General features: G+C 42.7%; 1 protein-coding gene across 2 annotated transcripts in view; it reads right to left on the bottom strand.

Annotated features, from left to right (window-relative positions):
• The window catches only part of RAB3A (RAB3A, member RAS oncogene family), a 57,300-nt gene extending 38,949 nt beyond the window's left edge, over positions 1 to 18,351 (bottom strand). The window contains exons 1-2 of one of the 2 annotated variants that reach the window (XM_066574206.1): positions 18,329 to 18,351; positions 12,898 to 13,125 (exon numbers count right to left, since the gene is read on the bottom strand). In XM_066574206.1, coding sequence (XP_066430303.1) covers positions 12,898 to 13,125 — 228 coding nt within the window. In that variant the 5' untranslated portion in view covers positions 18,329 to 18,351. Of the gene's footprint in view, positions 1 to 12,897; positions 13,126 to 15,341; positions 15,506 to 18,328 lie in introns of those variants that run through there. The other variant, XM_066574207.1, reaches the window with a different exon arrangement.
• Between the last annotated feature and the right edge of the window lie 9,405 nt (positions 18,352 to 27,756).

The raw sequence follows: 27,756 nt of genomic DNA on the forward strand, positions 1-27,756 counted from the left end.
TGAAGTGCGGCATCTTCTGAAATCAGCTGCATAATCACAGCTAAATTTGAAATCAAAATCCACACCAATGTGTTTATTCTGACTCGGTCTTCTGCGGAAAGCTTGTGGGTTTTGCCGCAGAATTTTCCGCTGCGTGTAAACACACCCTACGGTGTTAAAACTGCATGCAAGTTATGCAGAATAACAACCTGAATGATTAGAATGCAGTGGAGCCTGAACCTTAAAAAGCATTCGAGATGATCCGAGCGTTCATTGAATTTCAGTGACTACTTCACTTTAGGCCATTAGAAGAAAAAAACCAAGAACATGAGCACTTCTCCAAGTCCAAAAGGGGGGCAGAAATAGACATATATCAAACTAAAGACAAAAAGGGAAAAAACTGTAAAATCATATTAAATGGGTTTTATCATTAAAACAAAACCCCGGCTCCAGCTGGGCCCTGCCCTAAATAACACAAGAGGATATACTGACCGCTCCTGGGAGACAGCTGGCGCTAGCATTGGTGGTGACTTCCAGGTAGACGGCCCAGGCAGCCAATCAGAGGGTGTAGTGTCTTTATTGGTGCTCGTGGCATCACAACTCAGCATCACATTCCCAACATCATGGTGGCCAAAACAGGAGTTCTCGATTGGCTGCAGCAGTCCTATTTTTTCCGCCCAGCAAATCTACCTGGAAGTCACTGCGGATTGCAGCACTGCGTCTCAGGGCCCCAGGAGAGACAAGTATACCATCATTTCTTATTTTAGGCAGGGCAAAGCTGGGGGCAGAGATTTAGTTTTAATGACAAAACCCCCTTTAAAAACAATAATCCAAAGATGTGCCAAATAGGCTAGAAATGTATTGGATCTACAACTCAACCCCCTCAGGCTGGTGGTACACAAACAGATCTGCATTGCAGAATCCGCGGTCGGCGTCCACGCCAAATACCATTTAGAACATGCTATGTGGGAGAAGAAAAAAAAAAAAAAAATTCTAAAAACGCTTTTTCCTACAGACTCGCGGATGTGAACTGCCATTTCCATGAGTAATTTCCATGTGCAGACTTTTTTGTCTGCAGTCAACCCTCCCGCAATGTGATGCCTCTGATTACAATCTGGCCCTCTGCATGCTATCAGGGAACATGGTGATTGAGCCTGCCCTGCAACGTATCAGCGGATGCCTACTTGGCTTCCTTTTCTGGGAGTTCTTTGTACATTTTCTCTCACCTCTGTGATTTTATATGTATAGAGCGAGCCTAAACATTGAATTTTTATGCATATCCTCCTGCATTCCTAATCCCTAGCAATATATGCTTATACATGTGTAGATTATGAAAATGTATCTAGAATTAATGACTAGCCTAGTAGTGCTTCTTTTAAGGGTGGAATGCGTCTCAAACAGCGGCCATGTTTTATTTTGATCACATGATCAATGGACCAGTGGTCTCCATTCTTTAGATCTTTCTTCTGCTTTAAAGGGGTTGTCCCGCGAAAGCAAGTGGGGTTATACACTTCTGTATGGCCATATTAATGCACTTTGTAATGTACATCGTGCATTAATTATGAGCCATACAGAAGTTATTCACTTACCTGTTCCGTTGCTAGCGTCCTCGTCTCCATGGTGCCGTCTAATTTCAGCGTCTAATCGCCCGATTAGACGCGCTTGCGCAGTCCGGTCTTCTCCCTGGTGAATGGGGCCGCTCGTGCCGGAGAGTTGGTCCTCGTAGCTCCGCCCTGTCACGTGTGCCGATTCCAGCCAATCAGGAGGCTGGAATCGGCAATGGACCGCACAGAGCCCACGGTGCACCATGGGAGAAGACCCGCGGTGCATCGTGGGTGAAGATCCCGGCGGCCATCTTAGTAAGGTAAGGAAGAAGTCGCCGCAGCGCGGGGATTCGGGTAAGTACTAAACGTTTTGTTTTTTTAACACATGCATTGGGTTTGTCTCGCGCCGAACGGGGGGCCTATTGAAAAAAAAAAAAAACGTTTCGGCGCGGGACAACCCCTTTAAGTATTGGCCATATTACCAAAACATTGTAACCCGCTTTGAGCCTAGTTTCATTATTATTTAAGTAATTAGCCACGGGTTCACAATTAAGAAGACTTGCACTAAGACTCCCGATGAAACGTATGGTGCGTTCTATTCGGGAGCCATGTTTACTAAAACTTCCTGTCATGTGTTAGTAAAATGGATATGACTCCGTGTTCTATCCTATTTGTAGTCATTTGGTAAGTAGCCATCTTCAGTGTCTCTTTTCACTGTATTCACTTTCCTCTTTCTCCAGGATTTATGGATATTAAATGGTTCTTTAATACACCTTGAGTGACTCACTAAGACTTTTGCTCCAGAAGATGGCTACTGTGGCCCTTAGTTTGACCCGCCGGCCGGTATGCCATGTTCCTAGCTGTTCACATATTGTTTACATTTACTGTTCCATGAAGTTCCTCATGTACGGTCAGCTCTGCACCTGCGTGCGTTTGGTTGGCATTTTAGATGTTAAATCCTTTATGTATATATTAGATCTTGTTTATGTCCTTTGACCAATGGTAACAAATGAATTAGAATAGATTTGAATTATTGTAATCGGACATGTGACCCTATAAAAGGGTCGCTTGTCACTCCTATAAACAGATGACTTTGGATCACATCCTCTGCTATGTGATTTGATGTTAGTCTCCTGAGCTCAGCTTACCTCTAGGAAACTTAGAATTTGGACCCCAATAGCATATCATATAGCAAATATTGGTTTGCACTAACACGTGACTACGCTAGTCGCCGTGACATCACAGGGCGCTGTGCCCTCCACAGTTACCACACAAACGCACTACAGCTGCTTTGAAATGTGAGTACACTATATATTCTGCTGTATTTGTATGTATTGCATGCTTGACAAGGGCGTCACAAAGTGCAGAAATGCGTTGCACTACTTTTACTTCTGTTTGTAACTTTGTTTTTTAAACTATATATTAAAAACCACTAATCCAGTGGATTTAAGAGCGCAGAGAATTTTTCTTTTTCCTACTGATTTTATGCCTATTGCTGCCACCCACCCCAATTAATTGGTTTGGGTATTCCTCGCACGCGGCTTTGTTTTTTTAAAACCTTGGATGACCTTGGGACCCTACCACTACTACTTTATAACAAACGGGGTAGGACTACCGATGCAAGCAGGAAGTTCTCACTTTGGGAACCCCCAATGGGCGCCAGGTGAGTCCACTCTTCTGCTATTAAGAAGTTTTTATTGTATTATACAAACATATTGTTCCTTAGCCCGCCTGCAGACGGGCGGGTCGGATCTGGCAGCGAGAATTCTCGCCGCGGGACCCGAGCGCCTGCAGGGAGGAGCGCGTACTCACCCGTGCCCGGCGGCCCCGGCTCTTTCATGTGCCGGCTGACGGGCAGCCGGCGCATGCGCAGACCGGAGCCGGCGGTTGGGTGAGTGACGTTTCTGTGCGAGGCTCTGCGAGCCCTGCACAGAAATAGGACATGCTGCGGTTTGTTTGCCGCTCGACATTTCACGCGGCCAAACCGCGGCCGTCTGCATAGGAGTGCGTATTGTAATGCACTCCTATGCAGGCTTACAGTGGTGGAAATCCCGCGGGAAATCCTGTCGCGGGATTTCCGCCCGTGTGCAGGCGCGGCCTTAGGCGCTGTCCAGCTCATCATATGAAGTTCTTTCGCTGATGGACCCTCTGTGTTAGGCGCCCAGCCTGCACAGTTGCGTTTTTCCTGGGACATAGCAAATACAATATATAACACCTGAAAAAGGAATGGAGTACCCTTCACTCTAAAACGCATGGATCCATCCGAAATATCCATACAGATCTTGTGAATATAAACTTATAGTCTACTTCAACTACATTTGAGGAACTCTAGTCCTGGGGTTCTTTTTCTTCCCCCAGTGAATATTCTAGGCCACAAGAGAGACTAAAATATAACTTTAAAAACCGTGTAAACGATCTGTGGAGGCATTCGTTAGATTGGATGTTTTTGTGCATATATAAAGAAAATAGAATCGCCCAAAGGAGTTTGAGAGTTCCAATAAAGGCTGCCTTCCCAAATGATAATACCTTTACAGGAGAATGGAGCCACAGGGGCGTAACTATAGGGGATGCAGAGGATGCGGTTCCACCAGGGCCGAGGAAAGACAAGAAGCAAAGGGATGAAACTGAAAGGGAGGAGACACAAATTAGATATTAGACAGTGAGGGTGATCAATAAATGGAACAGGTTACCACAGGAGGTGGCGAGTCCTACTTCAATGGAAGTCTTCAAACAAAGGCTGGCCAAATATCTGTCTGGGATGATTTAGTGATCCTGCACTGAGCAGGGAGTTGGACCCGATGACCCTGGAGGTACTTTCCAACTCTACCATTCTATGATTCTATGAGCCTTAGTGGGCCCATAAGGCCTCTCTTCTCCATATAGGGAGCCCAGTACTATGAATAAAGCACTATAGTTGGGGCGCAGAAGCTTCAAGTTATGCCTCTGACTGGAGGTTAATGTTGGATACCTTCTCAGATCTAATCCCTGACAAAATTACTGATGAGAAAAGAACTAGCAAAACTCTAATTAAACAGAACCTTTTGGAATTATGCAATAGGGAAGAAGTGGAGTACACTTTGAACTGTACTAACGCTCGAGATCCTAATTTTAGTTTTTTTAACAGAAAATCAATTCAAGAGATCTAGAATACAAGAGAGTTGTTCCACAAGAAAAACCATCAAATCTTACTTTCCAGAAGGCAAATACCCCCTTCTGGTCTGGTAAAACAAGGACATTCACTAATAAATCCAGCCCTTTTTCAAATATCTGCAATTTTCCTTCCAAAGACCCTGTATTGCGCAGCTTCAGAGATACTCATTCTTTTAAAGAAACCATTCAGGATATCAATCAAGATAAAAACCTCATTCCACCATCCATTTCTATTCCGAAGTCTGCTTCAAGCCAGGCTCCCATTTAATTGAAAACCAGGACATCTTCATCCACTTTTGACAAAGTGATATGCTTTTGGGTAGAGTCTAGAAACTCCATCTGAATGCTTGAATGATGTCCAGACAATTGAGGTGACTGTTATGGTGCTACAAAGTACATGATTTTATCGCCCTGAGAGGAGATTGTGAATGGGTGCTACTGCGGCAAATTGTTTGAAGCTATGCTTCAAGCTGAGGTCTTTGGAATGTGCGGATCTTGTTGACGCCCCCCCCCCATCCTCCTTCTACAACCTCTGATTGACATTCTTGATAAGACTGTGAAATTCTAATGTCTAATATGTCGTTACTATGTCGGACAATTAAGACGATTTAACACTGTAGGGGATAGCCATTGAATTTGACAAATATAAATGTATTTGAAATATTGTATCTGACCAAAGAAAAGGTTTCTTCAGACTTTCTTGTTGTTGAGATAGACAGAGAATATATTAAATTGGCATAATCTTTAAAGTGAAATGTTTAGGGTTTTTTTTGTGTTTTTCTCTGTTCTGAAGTACGTATTCTGTATTGACAATAGAATCTGAGATTTAACCCCTTGAGTGGCACACCCGCAAATTTTCCGGGACGAGCTCCACTGCCCATAGCGATATAGCCCGGAAGATTTTCGGGCTATGTTCAACTATGGGAGATGCAGAGCACACTACCATAAGCTGTGGCAGTGTGCTCTGCCTGCACAAACCCACACAGAAGAGTGCAGGACTTTAAAAAATAGAAGCAGGAAGATATTGCCGATCTGCCGGCAATCGCCCGCTTCTAAATTCAAAGTCCTGCACTGCTTTGTTTACAGGTTGCCATAGAGACCATTGGCTTGTCAGAAGCAAGCCGATGGTCTCTGTGGCAGGGAGAGCTGGTGCTTGGCTTTCAGAGGACAGCCAGGCACCAGCTCTTACAGCAGAGATCAGAGAAAACCTCTGATCTCTGCTGTGTTAACCCTTTAAGTGCTGCAGTCTATGTGACATTTAATTTTTAAAAATTATTTCCTGCTGCATCTTTTGCATGCAGTAACTTTATTTTTCCATCGACGTACTTGAGCAAGGGTTCATTTTTTGCGTAAATGTCCTGTAGTTTAAGTTAGTACTAAGTCAGTATTACATACAACTTTTTGATTGCTTTTTATTGCATTTTTTCTGGGAGACGGTGACTGAAAAGGTGCATTTGTGGCGTTTTTTTATTTTTTTTTGGACTACGTTCATTGTGTGGGGTAAATAATGCACTACTTTGATAGATCGGACTTTTACGGACGCGGCGATACCAAATATGTATTTTTCTTTTATGATTTAGATTTTTTTATTCTAGATATGGCAAAAGGAGGGCGATTTAAACTTTTATTTATTTATTTATTTTTTTTAAAGTGTGAAAAAGTTGTGAAAAAGAAAAAAAACGATAACAATTAGGTATTGGCGTAATCATACTGGTCTGTAGAATTACTTTAATATATTATTTATACTGCTCAGAGAATGCAGTGAAAAATAAAAATACAAAACATGCCAGACTTACAGATTTTGTTAATCTTGCCACTAGAAAAAATGAAATAAAAAGCGATCAAAATTTGACAGGTTTCAAAAAATTAGATAAATGAAGACTGGAGTTCATCCTGTAAAAAACAAGGCCTTCTAGAGCTCTGGCAATGGAAAAATAAAATGATGGAGTCGGGAAGGAATTTTTTCCCCGAATGGGCTAATTGGCTTCTGCCTCATTGGGTTTTTTTTCCCTTCCTCTGTATTAACAAAGGGGGAAGGGGGGGGTGGCGGGGGGGGAGCGGTTGAAACAGGCTGAACTAGATGGACATTATCTTCATTCAGCCTAACATACAATGTTACTCATTGATCACCCTCACTGTCAGAAAGTTTTTTCTAATATTTAATCTGTGTCTCCTCCCTTTCAGTTTCATCCCATTGCTTCTGGTCTTTCCTTGTGCAAATGAGAATAGGGCTGATCCCTCTGCACTGTGACAGCCCTTCAGATATTTGTAGACAGCTATTAAGCCTCCTCTCAGCCTTCTTTTTTGCAAGCTAAACATTTCCAGATCCTTTAACTGTTCCTCAAAGGACATGATTTGCAGACCGCTCACCATCTTCGTAACTCTTCTTTGAACTTGCTCCAGTTTGTCTATGTCTTTTTTAAAATGGGGTGCCCAGAACTGGATACAGTATTCCAGATGAGGTCTGACTAAGGAAAAGTAGAGGGGGATAATTACCTCATGTGATCTAGACTCTATGCTTCTCTTAATACATCCCAGAATTGTGTTTGCCTTTTTGGCTGCTGCATCACACTGTTGACTCATGTTCAGTCTATGATCTATTAGTATACCCAAGTCTTTTTCACATGTGTTGCTGATTAGCCCAATTCCCTCTATTCTGTATGTGCTTTTTTCATTTTTCTAGCCCAGATGTAGGACTTTGCATTTCTCCTTGTTAAATACCATTCTGTTAGTCGCTGCCCACTGTGCAAGCTTTTCTAGATCTTTTTGAATACTCTCTCTCTTCCCTAGTGTTAGCTATCCCTCCTAGCTTTTTGTCGTCGGCAAATTTGATCAGTTTCCCATCAATTCCCTCCTCCAGATCATTTATAAAAATGTTGAACAACACTAGGCCTAGGACAGAGCCTTGTGGTACCCCACTAAATATATTCTTCCACTTGGATGTGTAGCCATTTTCCTCCTTATTTAAGGGACACCAGTCATCCAACTCATTCCTATCTGTAGTGCACTCGATGTTGTCTTCCTATATTCAAATATCCCTCATGAATTGGGTAATGCTACAACAACAAAAATCATTCAATTTAGACACAATTCATTTCATACTAAATAATAACTACTTTACCTTTGAAGGAGATTTTTTCAAACAGATCAAGGGAACAGCAATGGGCACAAAGTTCGCGCTCAGCTATACAAACCTTTTCATGGGGGCATATGAATAAGACAGATTTACTGACTCGCACATAATTTTCTTTAGAAGATTAATAGATGTTCTAATTATCTGGGATGGAGAACTTTTAGAACTTCAGACCTTTATTACCCAAATTAATCAGAATAACCACAATTTAAAATTTACGGAGAGCATTAGTAAATCTCATATAGTTTTCCTGGATGTTCAATTATCAGCTAAAAAACCCATAAACGCCAATAGCTACCTCAGCTTTTCCAGTTGCCATATAAAGAACTGGACAATAAACATTCCCTATAGCTGTCTAGAAGAATAAGAAGGAACTGCTCTTCAACTGATATTTACAAGAAACAAGCTGCCATCCTGAAAGATAGGTTAAAAGAGAAGGGCTACTCTAAAACCCTGATAAATCCACATATGAGAGAATATTAACTAAATGAAAACGAGTCTAATGCTGGGGAAGGAATTTTGACCTCAAAAAAACAAAAATAAGGGAGATCCGTATCTACGGGACGATATTGGAAAAAAAACGAAATTATCTTCCGTAAAAATCTGACTTTAAAAAACATCCTAGCCCCTTCTTGTCTTCGAAGTAGTCGTCCAAGCACCAAACAAAAATTCTCACTTATGGGCGCTTATAGATGGACTCTAAGTGTAAGTGTTGTTCCCACATACAGCACGGTAGGAAAGAAGTTTGTATGAACCACGAACAGAAAGCCATCAAAACAGACAGCATATGACTTGTGGGTCAAGCTATGTAATAAATCTTTTAGAATGCCCACATGGGCTAAAATACATAGGACAAACTACTAACACTCTGCACACCTATGGATAAGCACAGATTTCATATCCTGAATGGAAATGTTAAGCATAGCCTTTCTCAACACTTCATGAATTTTCATAATAAGGACCGCTCACTATTACGTGGAACTCCTTTGGAACATATAAGCAATAATTCTTTCATACAGTTTAGTCAAAAGAAATGTTCTGGATATTCCAATTAAACACTCTTGTTCCTGGAGGTCTTAACGAAGTATTGGAAAAAAATATGACATTCTGATAATTATAGAAATGTGCTTTTAAAAACAATTATTATAATGATAAAAAAAATCTATAAACCACATTAAAAAAAAAACTTATGAAGATTTGGCTATTAATGCATACATTATTTCGACTGAGTTATTACATTCATTTATCAACTGATTACAATACGTATCAAACATTTATTATGGTTTCTTAACAATTATGGGCTAATGCCCACGGCGGAAATCCGCAGCGCTACACCGCAGCTATTAGGTTCTATTGAACCTAATAGTGCAATGTTCACGCTGCGGAATACCACGTGAAATAACCCGTGGCATGTTCTATTTGCTGCAGGAATATGCGCAGCCGGCTTCCATTGTAGTCAATGGAAGCCGGCCGTCACTCTATACTTCCGCTGTAGCACAGCGGAAGTATAGCGTGAATACGCTTCCCTGCACAACGCCGGCCACGTCATATGACACTGCCATTTACCGTACTGTGCATGCGCGCCAGCGCGTCATGCGGGACTCGCACAGTGGATCCAGAGGTAAGTCTTTTGGGAGGCGCAGTCTTTGGGGGGGCGCCGTGACGGACTCTGCTGCGGTTTTCCGCTGGCGGAGTCAGTCACGGCTATGGGCATGGGCGCCAAGTACTATTTATTATATTGAATTTTTATGCATATCCTCCTGCATTCCTAATCCCTAGCAATATATGCTTACATATGTGTAGATTATGAAAATGTATCCAGAATTAATAATTAGCCTAGTAGTGCTTCTTTTAAGAGTGGAACACAAATTTGCGTCCCAAACAGCAGCGCTGATTTATTTTGATCACATGACCAATGAACAAGCGGTCTCTATTCTTTAGATCTTTCTTCTGCTTTAAGTATTGGCTTTGTTACCAAGTATTTCTAACCCTCTTTGAGCCTGGTTTCATTATTGTATAAGTAATTAGCCGCGGGTTCACAATTGCACTAGGCGACTCCCGGTGAAACGCATGGTACGTTCCATTCGGCAGCCATGCTTACTAAAATTTCATCTCATGTGACCATGCTAGTTGCTGTGCATCAAACCACGTTGCGTTCCATTCAGGAGCCATGTTCATTAAAACTTTCTGTCATGTGACCACGCTAGTCGCCGTGACATCACAGGGCGCCGTGCCCTCCACAGTTACCACACAAACGCACTACAGCTGCTTTGAAATGTAGTAAGTACGCTATATATTCTGCTGTATTTGTATGTATTGCATGCTTGACAAGGGCGCCAGAAAGTGCAGAAATGCGTTGCACTACTTTTACTTCTGTTTGTAATTTCCATTTTTTAAACTATTAAAAACCACTAATCCAGAGGATTTAGGAGTACAGAGAATTTTTCTTTTTACTACTGATTTATGCCTATTGTTTTAGGTGCTAGTTTCACATGGGGGTAAGCACAATTGCACGCACCTTAAAGCAGCATTTTAGTGCTATGAAAGCCTTTTTTGTTTGAGTAGCGCAATATTTTTCTGTACTTTTTCCGTCCATAGGACATTTTCATTTGTGTGCGGTAAACAAACACACCGATTGAAATGGCTAATTGGTTCCGGATGAGTTCTTTTTCCAGCAGAATTACGCAGTGCTTCACGCATCTCCTTGTGTATTGCACGTACATTTGCGCACCCCACATTGACTTCTACAGTGACTTTTGGTACGCAAAAAGATAGAACATGTGTAGGGGCCTGAAAAAAGGTACTACATAGTGCTGTTTAGCTGTGGGGACGGGTAATATAATTACCAGCCCTTAGGGGTTTAATCGGAGTCATTTTGCACAGCAGATGCAGGTAACCTAGCAACCAGTTAGTCGTTTTATTCAGCTGCACAGGTTAGAAAAAAATGCCTAGAGACTCAGATGAGGCAGGTAGCCTAGCAACCAGATAGGCTGTGATTGCTGCAGACAAACTGGTCAGGTGACAGAGGCAAGAAATAGCTGGAAAATGGTCACAGGAGGCAGAGTAGTGACAAGAAGGAGAAGCGCCAAGCAGGTAAGTGCCAGGGAGGAGAAGGGAAGAAGAACAAATAAGAGCAAGAGAAAGAAAGAGACAGACAGACAGAGGAGCGCGGCCCACAGAGGCCCGCAGAGAGCGCGCGGCCCACAGAGGCCCGCAGAGAGCGCGCGGCCCACAGAGGCCCGCAGAGAGCGCGCGGCCCACAGAGGCCCGCGAGAGAGAGAAAGAAAGACACAGAGACAGTCAGAGATAGAGAGAAAGTCACAGACAGAGAAAGACACAGAGACACAGGGAGAGAGAAAGAAAGACGCAGAGAAAGAGAGAGAAAGAGAGAAAGACAGACACAGAGACACAGTCAGAGACAGAGGGAGAGAGAAAGAAAGACACAGAGACACAGGGAGAGAGAGAGAGAGAGAGAGAGAGAGAAAAAGACAAAGACAGAGAAAGACACAGACAATCAGAGACAGAGGGAGAGAGAAAGAAAGACACAGAGACAGAGAGAGAAAGAAAGAAAGACACAGAGACACAGTCAGACAGACAGACAGAGAGAGAGAGAGAAAGACACAGAGACACAGTCCGAGACAGAGGGAGAGAGAAAGAAAGACAAAGACAGAAAAAGACACAGAGAAAGAAAGACAAAGACAGAGAAAGAAAGACAAAGACAGAGAAAGACAGACAAAGACAGAGAAAGACAGACAAAGACAGAGAAAGACAGACAAAGACAGAGAAAGACAGAGAGAGAGAGAGAAAGACACAGAGACAGAGAGAGAAAGAAAGACAGACACAGAGAGAGAAAGAGAGAAAGAAAGAAAGACGCAGACACAGACAGAGACACACACTGACAGAGAGAGAGACACAGACAAAGACACAGAGACAAAGAGAGAGAGAGAGAAAAAAAAAAGACACAGACACAGTCCGAGACAGAGGGAGAGAGAAAGAAAGACAAAGACAGAGAAAGACACAGAGACACAATCAGAGACAGAGAAAGAAAGACAAAGACAGAGAAAGACACAGAGACACAATCAGAGACAGAGAAAGACAAAAGACAGAGAAAGTCACAGAAACAGAGAGAGAGAAAGACACAGAGACAGAGAGAGAGAGACACACTGACAGAGAGAGAGAGAGAGAGAGAGACAGACAGACAAAGACACAATGAGAGAGAGACACACAGACAGAGAGAAAGAAAGACAAGGACAGAGAAAGACGCAGACACAATCAATCAGAGACAGAGGGAGAGAGAAAGACACAGAGAGACAGAGAAGATTCACAAGAACCATTTCTCCAAACATTTTATATTTGCATAGTAAAAATCGGGTCAATCTGGTAAATATACATATTTTTACAAGTCCGGCTTTTCTTCTGTTTGATATATATTTTGTTAGCTTCCTGAGGAAGTAGTCTCAAGAATTCGCTGTAAACCTCTTGTTGTCTATTAAAGGGTCTCATATTTACAATATTTTGTTTTTCTTACCTAGAAGTTTATTTCCGCAAATATCTATTTGAACAATGAAATATTTTTTAGGAAGCTGAGCAATTTTGAAAACATTATTTTTTTTTGTAGCCATTGATCATTTTTTAACAATCTGTCATTGATTTGGCATGTGACCTCTGCAGCTAATCAATGGCTTACATGGTCACATGCCATCAAGTATGACTGTTGAAGCCATTGACTGGCTACAGTGGTCATGTGTCTTTATGGCATTTCATCTCAGACAGACTGGCAAGGGCAAGAAAGTAGTAGTTTTGTTCTTTTTTTTACATTTGCGGCTTTTTTTCCTCAAGAACTGGACCTTTAAACCCTTTTGTTATGTTTTTTTTCACCCGTTTCTTCCTCAACTCAAAGACAATTTCATAAATGGCTCAGATTGAAAAGCCACCCCAAATGTAGCCCTCCGCAAACATAAAATATGCCTATGTATACAAGTGTGATATATGCGTTGTACAGAACACCCACTGAGAACCTAGAAATTCACCGTAATATAGAAAGCCAGAGACCCGTCGGCGACACCTTAAGGAAGAGGTTAACAGCCTTACCCAGATCTGCAGCTTGATTCTTTTATCATTCCTGTAGATAGTTTTCACTTTGAAGTCTATTCCAACCGTGCTGACGAACGCCGGGGTGAAGGAGTCATCTGCGTATCGGAAAAGAAAGGAGGTTTTGCCCACGCTGCTGTTCCCAATAATTAAGATCTTGAACATGTAATCAAAGTTCTGGTCTGAGGATTCTTTCTGCCCATAACGAGTATCTGTAGCGGATGCCATCTGGATGGGAGGAGATAGAAGACTGTATGTGAGTGGGACGACACAAGTACTGACTACAACAACACTAGACATCCTCCCCAATTACACCCCTTCTACTTCCCAAGGTTCTTCTCAAGAGGCTTCTTTACAAATTCAGACCATTCTATATACGATATGGCCTAAAGGTGCTGACAACAAGACATGCATGTGCCCAAGAGCTGCGGCAACACATACATACCAGTGCACGGGAGGGGGGGGGGGGGGTTGAGGGGAGGGTATAGTCTTACAGGACGTTAAGGCGGGGGGGGGGGGGCGGATACGCTCTAAATCGTGATTACTTTGAACTTGCAGACGAATCTAAAATTTTAATCTAGATTTTCTTAATTCTGCTAAATAACCTGTGCCAGGCAGACGTTTTAGTGGATGCTGTTAGGGGCTGCAGGTAATGCTATGACGCGTTTAACAGACGCCCTAACAGCAACTGGGGCGGGACCCCTTTTATGTGTATGTATGTTTGTTCAGTCAGTTTTATATGCCCCTTTGTGCATTCAATAATAAACCTCCTGAAAAGGAGATCCACTAAGATGTCCGCTATTTGAAAGGCACCTGAAAAGAAAGACTTCACCCGGCATCCTGTGACTGATACCTATGGGCTCATCACATCATTGAGGGGTCTCCATCTAGGGAAATCCCTCCTCAAGTAAGTAATTCCTAAGCTCTTTTATAAAGCAGCACAGACTCCTCTTTGGTTTTTTCCCCCGTTTGCACTAGGGGTACATCGCAGTATTGTTGCTTCTTGGGCACTGGTCCAAGTGTCTGGTGTATTTATAGGGGTCTGCAGCTCTCCATACACCAGTGGATTCTGTATGGTTAAGTCTTATCTCTTTATATCACAGCTACTAGTATTGATCTAGTGCCTGAGCGCTCTCCTACCCATTACTTTTTCTCTTGTGTGGGATAAATAGTGTTACTTTGATAGATCCAATTTTTATGGACACTGCGATACCAAATATACTGTTTTTATTACTACTAATATGAGAAAAGGTTTTCTTTAAAAAAAACAAAAAAACTTTTAATTTCTTTTATTTTTTCCAAAAGTAAAAAAAAGTTAAATTTTCACTTTTTTTCAATACTTTTTAGGACTTCTGACAGTTTCATCGTTCATACGGTATAATGTTATACCACAGTATCACATTATTCCTTTCAGCTGCCAAGGCAAATGAATGGCACCCTGTGATCACATTGAAGGAGGGCTGCTTATGACCCTGTTGTAGGATCCAAGGACACCAAGGCAGATTCTTCAGGAATTAGAACTTCCTTAAAATACAAATCAATATATGTGAGTTCAGTAGAATAATTCCTAAAGACTGAACTCTAAAACCTTCTAGAGAATGTACAAGATATTTCATAGAATGGTAGAGTTAAAAGGGACCTCCAGGGTTATCTGGTCCATCCTGGTAACCAATTCTTCCCATGTTGTATGTGCTTTTTTAATATTTTTGCCCAGATATAGGACTTTGCATTTCTCCTTCTTAAATACCATCCTGTTAGTCGCTGCCCACTGTTCAAGCTTTTCTAGATCTTTTTGAATACTCTCCCTCTCTTCCCTAGTGTTAGTCATCCCTCCCAGCTTTGTGTCGTCGGGAAATTTGATCAGTTTCCTATTAATTCCCTCCTCTAGATCCTTTATAAAAATGTTGAACACCACTGGACCTAGGACAGAGTCTTGTGGTACTCCACTCTATACATTCTTCATTTGCAGCCATTTATGACCACTCTTTGAGCACGACCACTCAGCCAGTTATGAATCCACCTTACAGTTGTCTTGTCAATCCCATATTTGGTCATTTTTTCAATAAGTATGCTATAAAAATACTTTGTCAAATGCTTTACTGAAGTCAAAATATACTAGATCCACTGCATTTCCCTAATCAACCAAGTCGGTGATTCTGTCATAGAAGGAAATTAGATTTGTCTGGCATGACTTGTTTGTTACAAACTCATGCTGGCTCTGGTTAATTACTCCATTTTTATCCAAGTATTGCATACATGCTGTTTAATAATTTGTTCAAAGATCTTTCCCAGAATAGAAGTCAGGCTCACAGGCCTATAGTTTCCTGGATCCACCTTTTCCCTTCTTTGAAGATCGGGACAATATTTGCCTTTTTCCAATCTTCTGGGAATTCTCCTGTTCTCCAGGAATTTTCAAAGATTATGACGAGTGGTTCAGCAATTACCTCTAATGCTTCCTTTAATATCCTAGGATGTAATTCATCTGGACCTTGAGACTTGAATTCATTTAAGTTAGATAAGTGTTCCCTCACTAGCTCTCTGCTTATAGATAGCCTGCATTCTTTTATTCTTCCAATAGCACATGTGAGATCAGTTGATGTTTCATTTACTTTCTGAGAGAAAACAGATACAAAATAGGAATTTTAAAGTTTGGCCTTCTCAACATCATTCTTAAATAATTCATCATTTTCATCTTGTAAGCATACAATAGTATAATTGACTTTTCTTCTGCTTTTGATATACCACCAAATCCTTTTTTATTGTTTTTGGCCTCTGTTGCAAGCCTCAATTCATTATTGGCACTAGCTTTTCTGACACTTGCTCCACAAATTTCTGCAGACTGCATTATATTCTTTTGTACAAGGAGTTAGAAAATATAGTGAATAGGAGTTAGAAAATATAGTGAATAAAAGTATCTCAGCAAGTGTATGATGAAAGTTACAAGGAAATTGAATTGAAAGGATGTAGTTGGGATGTAAGACTTTTTGGTTCAATGTGAACCTGTTATTTTTATGAATGCGTGTGTGGGTGTGAAGGGCCCAGGAATGTGTGCATGTGTTATATATACACACATTAATATATATTACACATACACACTATATAATATATATATATTACACACACATATATGTATGCACTATCTGAGTATTTGATCTGAAGTGTGAAAGATACGCTTTAAACAGGAAGCCAAACTCCCAAGAGGTGGAGCTAGGTGATGTAAGGAAAGGGAGGGAAGAAGAGTATGCAATGGTTTTGCCCCTTCTCAATACAGACTAACTCAGCAGAGGGACAAAGTGTGTGTGTTTGGTTGTGTGTGTGTGTGTGTATATGTGATACATACAGTTAGGGCCAGAAATATTTGGACAGTAACACAATTTTCGCGAGTTGGGCTCTGCATGCCACCGCATTGGATTTGAAATGAAGCCTCTACAACAGAATTCAAGTGCAGATTGTAACGTTTAATTTAAAGGGTTGAACAAAAATATCTGATAGAAAATGTAGGAATTGTACACATTTCTTTACAAAAACACTCCACATTTTAGGAGCTCAAAAGTAATTGGACAAATAAACATAACCCAAACAAAATATTTTTTTTTCAATATTTTGTTGCGAATCCTTTGGAGGCAATCACTGCCTTAAGTCTGGAACCCATGGACATCACCAAACGCTGGGTTTCCTCCTTCTTAATGCTTTGCCAGGCCTTTACAGCCGCAGCCTTCAGGTCTTGCTTGTTTGTGGGTCTTTCCGTCTGAAGTCTGGATTTGAGCAAGTGAAATGCATGCTCAATTGGTTTAAGATCTGGTGATTGACTTGGCCATTGCAGAATGTTCCACTTTTTTGCACTCATGAACTCCTGGGTAGCTTTGGCTGTATGCTTGGGGTCATTGTCCATCTGTACTGTGAAGCGCCGTCCGATCAACTTTGCAGCATTTGGCTGAATCTGGGCTGAAAGTATATCCCGGTACACTTCAGAATTCATCCGGCTACTCTTGTCTGCTGTTATGTCATCAATAAACACCAGTGACCCAGTGCCATTGAAAGCCATGCATGCCCATGCCATCATGTTGCCTCCACCATGTTTTACAGAGTATGTGGTGTGCCTTGGATCATGTGCCGTTCCCTTTCTTCTCCAAACTTTTTTCTTCCCATCATTCTGGTACAGGTTGATCTTTGTCTCATCTGTCCATAGAATACTTTTCCAGAACTGGGCTGGCTTCTTGAGGTGTTTTTCGGCAAATTTAACTCTGGCCTGTCTATTTTTGGAATTGATGAATGGTTTGCATCTAGATGTGAACCCTTTGTATTTACTTTCATGGAGTCTTCTCTTTACTGTTGACTTAGAGACAGATGCACCTACTTCCCTGAGAGTGTTCTGGACTTCAGTTGATGTTGTGAACGGGTTCTTCTTCACCAAAGAAAGTATGCGGCGATCATCCACCACCGTTGTCTTCCGTGGACGCCCAGGCCTTTTTGAGTTCCCAAGCTCACCAGTGAATTCCTTTTTTCTCAGAATGCACCCGACTGTTGATTTTGCTACTCCAAGCATGTCTGCTATCTCTCTGATGGATTTTTTCTTTTTTTTTTCAGCCTCAGGATGCTCTGCTTCACCTCAATTGAGAGTTCCTTTGACCGCATGTTGTCTGGTCACAGCAACAGCTTCCAAATCCAAAACCACACACCTGGAATCAACCCCAGACCTTTTAACTACTTAATTGATTACAGGTTAACGAGGGAGACGCCTTCTGAGTTAATTGCAGCCCTTAGAGTCCATTGTCCAATTACTTTTGGTCCCTTGAAAAAGAGGAGGCTATGCATTACAGAGCTATGATTCCTAAACCCTTTTTTCCGATTTGGATGTGGAAACTCTCATATTGCAGCTGGGAGTGTGCACTTTCAGCCCATATTATATATATAATTGTATTTCTGAACACGTTTTTGTAAACAGCTAAAATAACAAAACTTGTGTCACTGTCCAAATATTTCTGGCCCTAACTGTATATTTTACACACAAAGTATATGGTGTATTCACAATATCGGGTTCTACTTATTTGAATACTATTGAATTGTAATTCTAAAAAGGATGTGTACTTGACAATCCTGATAGGTACATTATAAACAGAAATACATTAGTAACAAGGGTTTACTTAAGGTGTGTCACATTTAAAATGTGGGTAGATTTTTTTTTGCGGCAGAGTCAATATATCAGGGGCAGACGTGCTTATTGCAATACATGCAGGAATTGAATTTACCCCAAATGGTATTAGGCCTCTAATACATTTGTGCAGTTCTTATGGGTGCAGATTATAATGACAATTTTTTATGCTATTTGCAACAAATGTTTGCACAGGTTCCAGAGTTGATGTGGGCCCTCCTATTGTCGTGCTGCCGGACTCATTAAATATGAATTCAAAGAAAGGGAAAAAGAGCTCACCTCTGTTGGTATCTCTGCACCTGTCCACTTTGCAAGATTTCACTTTTCCTCATCAAACCTTACTGCCTAGTCGCAGCAGCTCCATCAGAACAAAAATTCAAAATAAATAGGGAGATAGTGGTCTTGAAAAAAAAGAGTCTTGCTTTATTAAAGTATACATACTATAAAATACAGGAGTTTACAGAGTACGCGTTCACCTCAATGTCCACTCCATAGACTTCTGCTTAAATAGATTATTCACATCAATTAAAAACACCTGAATTTTAACCCTATGAGCGCTCTCTATATATTCTGTTGGAATAGTACCTTGTCCCTATCACAAGGAAAAAATCCCATATATGTCTTATATCCAAGCTAATGTGATGCATATGCATGATTTGAAACTAGAATGCATTTTAATATTAGCACATGTAATTCTAGCACATGTAATTCATTCCTCTTATTAGTAAGTTTTTGAATGTGTAGAGAAAAAAAAGACAAATTTCAGTAAATGTACAGCAAATCCGTTCTTGCATTCATACAAGTCGGTATTCTAGTGTTAAGTTTTAAAAGTTTGAAAAGCGTTTTTGGCCAATAGTTTGTCTTTTATGATCTGCCACTATTTCAATGCCATACCACTTAAAACTATCCATATTGCCATTATGTACTTCTGTAGAACGTTTTACAGCCCCTGAATGGGTAGAATGGGAGCTTTTAGTCCTCTGACATGGTCAGCTATTTGCAACTTTACTTTTCAGATGATGCACCCTACATATTGGATATTACACTAAATGCATTCTATTATATACATTATATTAGTGGAGTTACAGTTTATGAACCTTTTTTATTCAATGCTCTATTCTTTTTTTTTTGTCTGAAAACACATTCTTTTTCATGGTCAGATCACAGGCACTACATCGTGCGTTGCCGCACTTAAAAAACCTCTTCGTGTGACCCAATGTGACCTTTTATTCTGTATGAATAGGCTTGGAGAATAAATATTCCCTAAACTTTTGTTTTTTTGGAAACAAAAGATACATCCTCATCCAATATTTTACACAAATCATAGGCAAGTGTATGAAGAACACATTCCTGATCTTATAAAAATCATCATTAAAGGGGAGTTGAAAATACCAAATTATTCCTTTTTCTAATTAGAATTTTTCTTATCACCTAATAAAAACATAAATAAAATTTGAAAAAAAAAAAAAAAAAGCGGAGAAGGAAACATACAAGGAACAAGGAGATCCCCTCACATGAACCCGTTTATAGCATCCCAACAACAGATTGACATTTTAAACAAGAGGTTGAATTTTGTACCCAATACTGATTTCAATGTGTTTGATACAATTATCGATATTAATAAATTTATACAAACTCTTACTGTTAAGAAGCATTTCCTAAATATGGAAAATGAAGATCACAATATGGTAACAGAAAATATATCGGTATTGTCTAATGAATTCTATAATAAAAACTTCAATGAGGTTATGGCAATGCTGAATTTGATGGAGCTTGAAAATGAAATTCATATAGAGAACAATGCACAAAAATGTGTGAACTTCATAGAATCCAGCATTGCAAACCTAGCCTTCTATCCTCGGGAACTAAAAGTATGGAGGAGTTTCAGATAGTTATGGAAAGAGAAGTAATTAAATTAAAAGGAAAAATCCATAAGGGGCAAAAAGAGCAAAGAAAAAAAAAAAAATTTGAAAAATCTTTCATGCAATAAGAATTTGATCATGAAGAAAATCTGATATGGAGCGGTAACGTGGTAGTGTTAGATGCAACATTGTATGCTAAATTAGCCCAAGACATATTAGATGATGAATCAGTGTACAGAAAATTGACATATAATCCAATTGATTATTTTAATTGTTTAATTAAACTCAGGAGGCTGTTGGAGGGGGGAAAAAAAACATATGGGGGTCTTAAATGAGAAAGAGGCATTATAATTAAGCCCTGAATATCCAGCAATGGCCATCTTTCATGGCCTCCCAAAGCTCCATAAGGGGGTATTCCCTCCTGCACTACAAGCCATTGTTGCAGGGATCGATTCACCATGTGAGCGCCCTAGCTCGTCGGTGGATCCATCCACACAACCATTTGTGAGACGTGTTCCTGGTTTTCTTCAAGATAGCAAAGATGTTATCCAGCAGGTTAGGAGTATTAGGTGGCAAAATGGTTTGGGCTGGATTTTGACTTGTACTCTAGCATACCACACCGTGTGGCCGTAAAAGCAGTTAGTTATTTGAATCATTTTAGCAAGTACACTGATGAATTTTTTTTGTAAAGTGTCTTTTTTTGCTGAAACACAACTTTTTTTTCTTTCAACAATAAATATTATTTACAGGTATCTGGAGCCCCGATGGGAACCAGATTTTCACACACGCCACAAATGTATTGATGAGTTGGTGAGAAAGTAATTTTAGTTTATTTTTTCTGACAATCCATTCTTCGGCCACATGGTGTGGTATGCTAGATTTATTGACGACATTGTAATAATTTGGAAAAACAGTGATGCAATAGATAGTGTTGTGTAACTAAGTTGGAGAAATATGTCAATAACAATGAATGTAACCGCCGCTTCACTTGTAGTTAGCATGAAGCCGAGGTCCAATTTTTGGACCTCAACTTGCATGGTGACAGTGAAACCAGGTAAATAACTAAATTATACAGGAAGCCATTTGCTGGTAATACTATTTTGCATGCAAAAAGTAGCCATCCTGGACATACAATGGATGCTATCCCTTTTGGGAGGCTCATAAGAGCAAAGAGAGCTTGCTCCAAAATGAAGTTTATAATGATACAAAAAATCTGTGACAGATTATCAGAACGGGGTTATGATAAAACAGTGCTAAAAAAGCCTGTAACAAGGTAGAAGATCGTACGAGAGAAGAAGTATTAGAGGATTCGTCTCTAAAGAAAAATTCTAATTAGAAAAGAAAGAGGAATAATTTGGTATTTTCAACTCCCTTTAACCCTTTCCAATCCAATTTGTATCCTGGTTTTCCTAGGGGGCTTACTCTTTTTCTGCTGTTATGCAACGGCACTATATGCTCGCTAAAGCAAGTACTGCATGAGGTGACACATTAGATAGCAGAGCAGAGAGGCTGGCAATATACAGTAAGAGAACCCCCGACGGGCGTCTTCCAACATCAGAGCTGTACAGCTTTGAATCACAATGTCTTCAGAGGTCAGACAGTGGATTAGAAATGGTTAATGATGATTTTTATAAGAACAGGAATTTGTTCTTCACATATGTACCTATTTTAAAACAGGATAATGATTTGTGTAAAATATTGGATGAGGGTGTATCTTTTGTTGCCAAAAAAGGGAGTGAATTTCTTACCGAAAATTCCTTTTTCCCCCGAGTCATCCTGACGGCAGACATGGAGGTTGCACCTTGACCTCGTAGGGACAGGAAGCAAGAGACTTTAAAAGGCTCCTCCCGTCTCCCATTCACCAGTGTCTTCTAAACTTACTTACATGGACATGTCGTGGTTAACCAAGGAAGATATTTATTTGCTCCGAAAAAAATAACATGGTTAGTTTCATTTGAACATAAACAAGAAGAGGGTAGCTTACCCGGACATAACACAATATAATATGCACAAATTTTCCGCATAAAAGGAAATGTCCACCATAGGAGCGTCTGGGCTACAGATTCATGCCCGCATAAACGTTTATATAAACGTGTGAATTTTTGGGAGGGAAATACGTGCCGTCAGGATGACTCGGGAAAAAGGAATTTTCGGTAAGAAATTCACTCCCTTTTCCCGGCGTCATCCTGACGGCAGACATGGAGTATACCAGATTAACTCTTTAGGGAGGGACCACTGCCTGCAGGACCTTTCTCCCAAAAGAGAGAGATCGGAGGAGAGGTCCGCATTCGGCCTGTAATGTTTTGCGAATGTGTGCAGGTTGGACCATGTGGCTGCCTTACAGATTTGGTCCGGCGTCGCCATAGCCCTCTCTGCCCAGGAGCAGGATACTGCCCTGGTAGAATGGGCCTTGAGTCCTTCCGGGATAGCGCTGTTGCAGGACGAGTAGGCCTGCTGGATGGTGGATTTTATCCGGTGGTTAATGGGTCTCCTAGAAGCCGCTCTTCCTCTGCCTGGCCCCTGAAATTGAACAAAAGACAGTCAGCCTTCCTAAAAGGATAATGTCTGCTCTGGGTAGCATAGAATGGCCTTCCTTGCATCCAGGCTATGGTAGTCTCTTTCCCTATCGTTTTGGGGATTTTGACAGAAGGATGGGAGAATAATTTCTTGCTGTCTGTGGAATTTTGAGGCTACCTTTGGAAGAAAAACGGAGGTCTGTTTTTTGTATGACCCTATCGTCCTGGCTTAATAGGTAAGACGTCTTACAAGATAGGGCCTGGAGCTCGCTTCCGTGCCTTGCTGCTGTGATAGCTACCAGGAACACAGTTTTAAACATGAGGAACCTAATTGGAATCTGATCGATAGGTTGAGGGAGTCTTTGCAGAGGCTTTGGAGAACTAGGTTCAGGTCCCATGGGGGGGGGGGGGGGGGACTGTACTACGGCTAACTGACCTCATTCTTTCTGCCGCTTTCATGAACCTGCGGATCAGTCTATGATCCGCCAAAGGTTGGTCTAGAATGGCAGAAAGCGCTGCTACCTGTACTTCCAGGGTTCCTGGTCTCAGGTTTTTATCTGGAGGAAGTCCAAAATCTCCGCCACCAAAGCGTCAAGATTGGAGACCTCCAGCCCCCTCCAGGAGGAGAATTTCTTACCCGATCTTATTATAAGTAGCTGAGGTTACAGGTTTTCGGGACTGGCGTAGAGTCGCGATAACTCTGGAGGACAGACCTTCTCTTAGCGTCTGTTCCTCAATATCCACACTGCGAGGTTCAGTCTCTCTAGGTTGGGGCAAAGAACTGGGCCCTGCGCTAGAAGGTCCTTCCTGGATGGAAGGCGGATTGGCTCCGAGATGGCAAGCTTTAGGAGCACCGGAAACCATGCCCTTTTTTCCCAGTGTTGGGTGATCAGGATCAGCGTGATGTTGCTCTGCTGGACCTTCTGAAGAACTCTCGGGATCAGGGGTATGGGGGAGGGGGAAGGCGTACGCCAGACTGAAATTCCAACTATGGGAAAAAGCGTCTAACCCCTCGGACTTGTCCCTCGGATCTAGGGAAAAATAGGCGGGACATTCTGAGTTTTTGCTGCTCGCAAACAGGTCCAACTGTGGACTGCCCCAGGTTTCTGTAATGAGACGAAATTCCTCTTGATTCAGAGACCATTCCCCGGGGTCTAGGCCTCTTTGACTTAGAAAGTCGGCTGTCAGGATCTGGGATCCTTTGAGATGGACCGCTGTCAGGGACTGTACCGTGGACTCGGCCCATTGGAAAATCCGGGCTGTTAATTTCAGCAGGTGAAAGTTTCTGGTGCCTCCCTGGTGGTGAATAAGTGAAACGGCGGTCCCGTTATCCGAGAAGATCTTAACATGCTCCCAGATGGCCCTAAGCTCTCTGAAATTTGAGGTCTAGGCACGCAATGTCGGACCCCATTTGCCCTGGAGCAAACGCTGCCCCACTTGCGCTCCCCAGCCAGGCTGGCTTGCGTTGGTGACTACGGAGATGAAGGGCTCTGTCACCCATGGGGACTCCGCCTCTAGGTTGCCAGTTGACCGCCACCAGCGGAGGGACCTTGTGACCGCTGATGGCACGGGCATTCTGCGGTCCAGAGAGGTTGTTTCCCCTTCCCAGTGGCCAAGGGTGGCTCTCTGTAGCGTCCTTGAGTGAGCCTGGGCCCAAGGAATAATGCCGATACAGGAGGTCATGAGGCCCAGGAGCCTCGTTGCGTCCCTAATCGTTATTTGTTTCTTCTGGATGCATTTCTGTGCTGCCAGCCTAAGGTTTTCCTGCCTGGGTGGAGGCAAAGACAAGATCTGAGACACTGAGTCTATCTGTACCCCCAGGAGGTCTTTCGCGTCTCGGGGAGAAGACTAGATTTAGGGAAGTTAACTATCCACCCCAGTCTCTGAAATAGGGAGATGATTCGGCTGGTATCCTCTTTGAGGATCTTCGGCGCGGATGCCATTACCAGGAAATCGTCCAGGTATGGGACAATGTTTATGCCTGCCACATGGAGATGCGCCACCATCTCTGCCGCTATTTTAGAGAATATCCTGGGTGCCGTTGAAATTCCGAGGGGTAGGCACTGGAATTGAAAATGGTGTACACGGCTGCCCATCCTGATGGCAAACCGCAGGTACTTGTGATGTTCCGACAGGACTGGGACGTGGTAGTACGCGTCCTTTAGATCGACGGTACTCATAAAGTCCCCTATTTTGATCAGAGTTACTGCAGACCTGATGGTTTCCATCTTAAACCTTTTGTAGGTAATCAACCTGTTCAGGCCCTTCAGATTAAGGATCATCCGAAACTGTTGTTCGGTTTTTTGATCAGAAATAGGGGTGGGTAGAACCCCAAGCCCTGTTCTACTGCGGGGACCTGGACTACCGCCCCCATCTGTAGCACCTTAGAAATTTCATTTCTAAAGATACCCTGCAGGGCGGGGGATTGCGTGGGGGCCGGGAAAGCTCAATAGTCTGCCCCCCACCTGGTACTCGCCTACAGGGGAAGGGGTTGTTTTTGTCTTACTCCTGCCTCCTTTGGGGTAGGACCAGCACCCCGTCTTTCCTTTGCCTCGGAATGGCTTGAAGGATGGCTGAGGTTTGTGGGGAAATCCCGTTCTTGCTTGGTCCGGGAAACTGTGGGTCCTGTCGGTAGCTCTTTTTAGGATCTCCTCCAAGTCCGCGCCAAAGATGTGCTGGCCATGAAACCGAGATGTTACACGGCCTTCCTTTGGAAGCCATATCTGCTTTCCATGTTTTCAGCCAGACCGCCTGTTGCTGATCTAAGTAGAGGCATGCATTCCAGTAACACATCTCTAGGGGCCTTCTGTTTAATCTGGTCGTCGAGTTCCCCCAATCAGAGGAACATAGACCTCGCCACAGAAGTCGCTGCGATATTGGACTTCAGCGTATAGGCCGTTGTTTGCCAGGCCCGTTTCATCAAGGCGTCAACCCTGTCCATCGGGTCTTTAAGATGAGAGGAGTCCTCGAATGGCAGGGCTGTCTTTTTGGCCCTTATGGCCACCTGTGCCCGACGCCGCGCTCGGCCGCACCGGCATGCTTGGAGGAGAGAGGCATCTGAGCCTATGGCCCACCGCTCTCCCCAGCTGAAACCACTGCGCCGAGCTGTGGCAGGGGAAGGAGGGGACCCAAGGACCTCTGGTCCGCCGCTCTGACTGCTGCGGTGGTGAACCCCGGGCGGTCAGACCTGTGGCCCGCCGTGCTCCCGGACCGCGCGTAGATGCTCACGTCTTTCTCCGCAAAGTGGAGTCTCTCTTTATATTCGCGGGACAAATAGAGGCGTTTGTCCGCGCAGCCCACTCATACGTGATTACTTTCTTCAGGGTATCATTAACCGGAACACTGTGCGGTTCCTTGGTCTGAGCCCGCCGGACACGACGTCCTGTACGGACCTTGGCTTGACCACATCCTCGACCTTCCTTGTATCCCCGACTGCTGTGATCAGGTCAACCAGGTCCCCAGATGAGAAATAGTACTTTTTATTCTCATCCCTGGCGTCAGGGGGACGGTCAAAGAGTTCGCCATCTGACAAGTCGCCCAGGGATTGCTCAGACTCTGAGCTCGTTAGCGGTATGTGGCTCGCCCTTTTAGCGGCCCTTCCTTCCACTGAGCTGGGGGGAGACTGGAAATCGATGCCCGGACCTCCTCTCTAACCAGGGATCTAATATCTTCCCTGAATGCGCCTGTTCATCCGTAAGGATCTTGGAGGTACAATCGGGGCATAGCGGCTTTTTTATACGCCTCGTCCAGTTTTTTTTTTTTGTTTTTTTTTGTTTTTTTTTTAAAGACACAGAGCGCCTTTCCTGTGTTTTTCCTTTAGGTCCTGTTTAGACCGAGTGGATTCCCTGTCCTGCAGAATATACATGCATGCACATAAGGGAAAACCCCCCACACAATGCTAAATCCCTGAGCATAACATTCCTGCAACAAGTAACACTTACAGTTTGCAGGGCTTCCATCTCTGGTTCCTTTGTAGTCATGATGCAGAAACGCAGACAGAACCAGATTAGACAGATGAATCCTTCTCTGAAGGTGTGCTGTCAGTGGAAGCTTGTCGGGGGGTCTCCATTTTCAAATCTCCCGCTGTTCCGGGTCAGCTGACGGCGTCTGACGTCACCGCGTCACGCCGCGTCATTGGCTCCGCCCCCCGACGCCGCGGGCGGCCGCGCCGGCATGCCTGGAGGAGAGAGGCATCTGAGCCTGTGGCCCGCCGCTCTCCCCGGCTGAAAAACAACTCCGAGCTGGAAGAGGAAGGAGGGGACTCTAGTCCGCCGCTCCGACCGTTGCGGTGGTGAACCCCGGGCGGTCAGACCTGTGGCCCGCCGTGCTCCCGGACCGCTCTGACACCAAGAAGGGAGATGAGAAGGGAAGCAGCCCTGTGGACCGTCAATCCCTACAGTCAGCCTGCTTGGAAAAGGGTGAGGGGGGAAAGCAGCCCTATGGACCGTTCCCCCAGCTGTCATCCTGCAGCTCCCTGGAGGGAGCTCCTCTTGCATGTCCCTGTAGGGACAGGAAGCACTGGTGAATGGGAGACGGGAGGAGCCTTTTAAAGTCTCTTGCTTCCTGTCCCTACGAGGTCAAGGTGCAACCTCCATGTCTGCCGTCAGGATGACGCCGGGAAAAACAACAGTTTAGGGAATATTTCATCCCCAAGCCTATTCATACAGAATGAACGGTCACATTGGCTCACACACAAAAAGTTTTTGTTTTTTTTTAACTGCGGCAACGCATGATGTAGTGCCTGTGATCTGACCATGAAAAAGGATGTGTTTTCAGACCAAAAAAACGAACAATAGAGCATAGAATGAAAAAGTTCATAAGTTATAACTCCACTAATGTAATATATATAATAGAATGTATTCAATGTAATATCCAATATGTAGGGTGCATCATCAGAAAAGTAAAGTTGCGAATAGCTGAACATGTCAGAGGAATAAAAGCTCCCATTCAGGGGCTGTAAAGCATTTTGCAGAAGTACATAATGGCAATATGGATAGTTTTAAGCGGTATGGCATTGAAATACTGGCAGATCATAAAAGACAAAACTATTGGCCAAAAAACGTTTTTCAAATGAGAGGCATTTTGGATTTTAAAACTTAACAGTAGAATACCGGCTGGTATGAATGCAAGAACGGATTTGCTGTACATATACTGAAATTTATCATTTTTTCTACATATTCAAAAACTTACTAAGAGGAATTAATTACATGTACTAATATTAAAATGCATTTTAGTTTCAAATCATGTATATGCATCGCATTAACTTGGATATAAGACATATATGGGATTTTTTCCTTGTGATGGGGACAAGGTACTATTCCAACAGAAT

The sequence above is a fragment of the Eleutherodactylus coqui genome, chromosome 7, assembly GCF_035609145.1.
Source record: "Eleutherodactylus coqui strain aEleCoq1 chromosome 7, aEleCoq1.hap1, whole genome shotgun sequence".
NCBI lineage: Eukaryota > Metazoa > Chordata > Amphibia > Anura > Eleutherodactylidae > Eleutherodactylus > Eleutherodactylus coqui.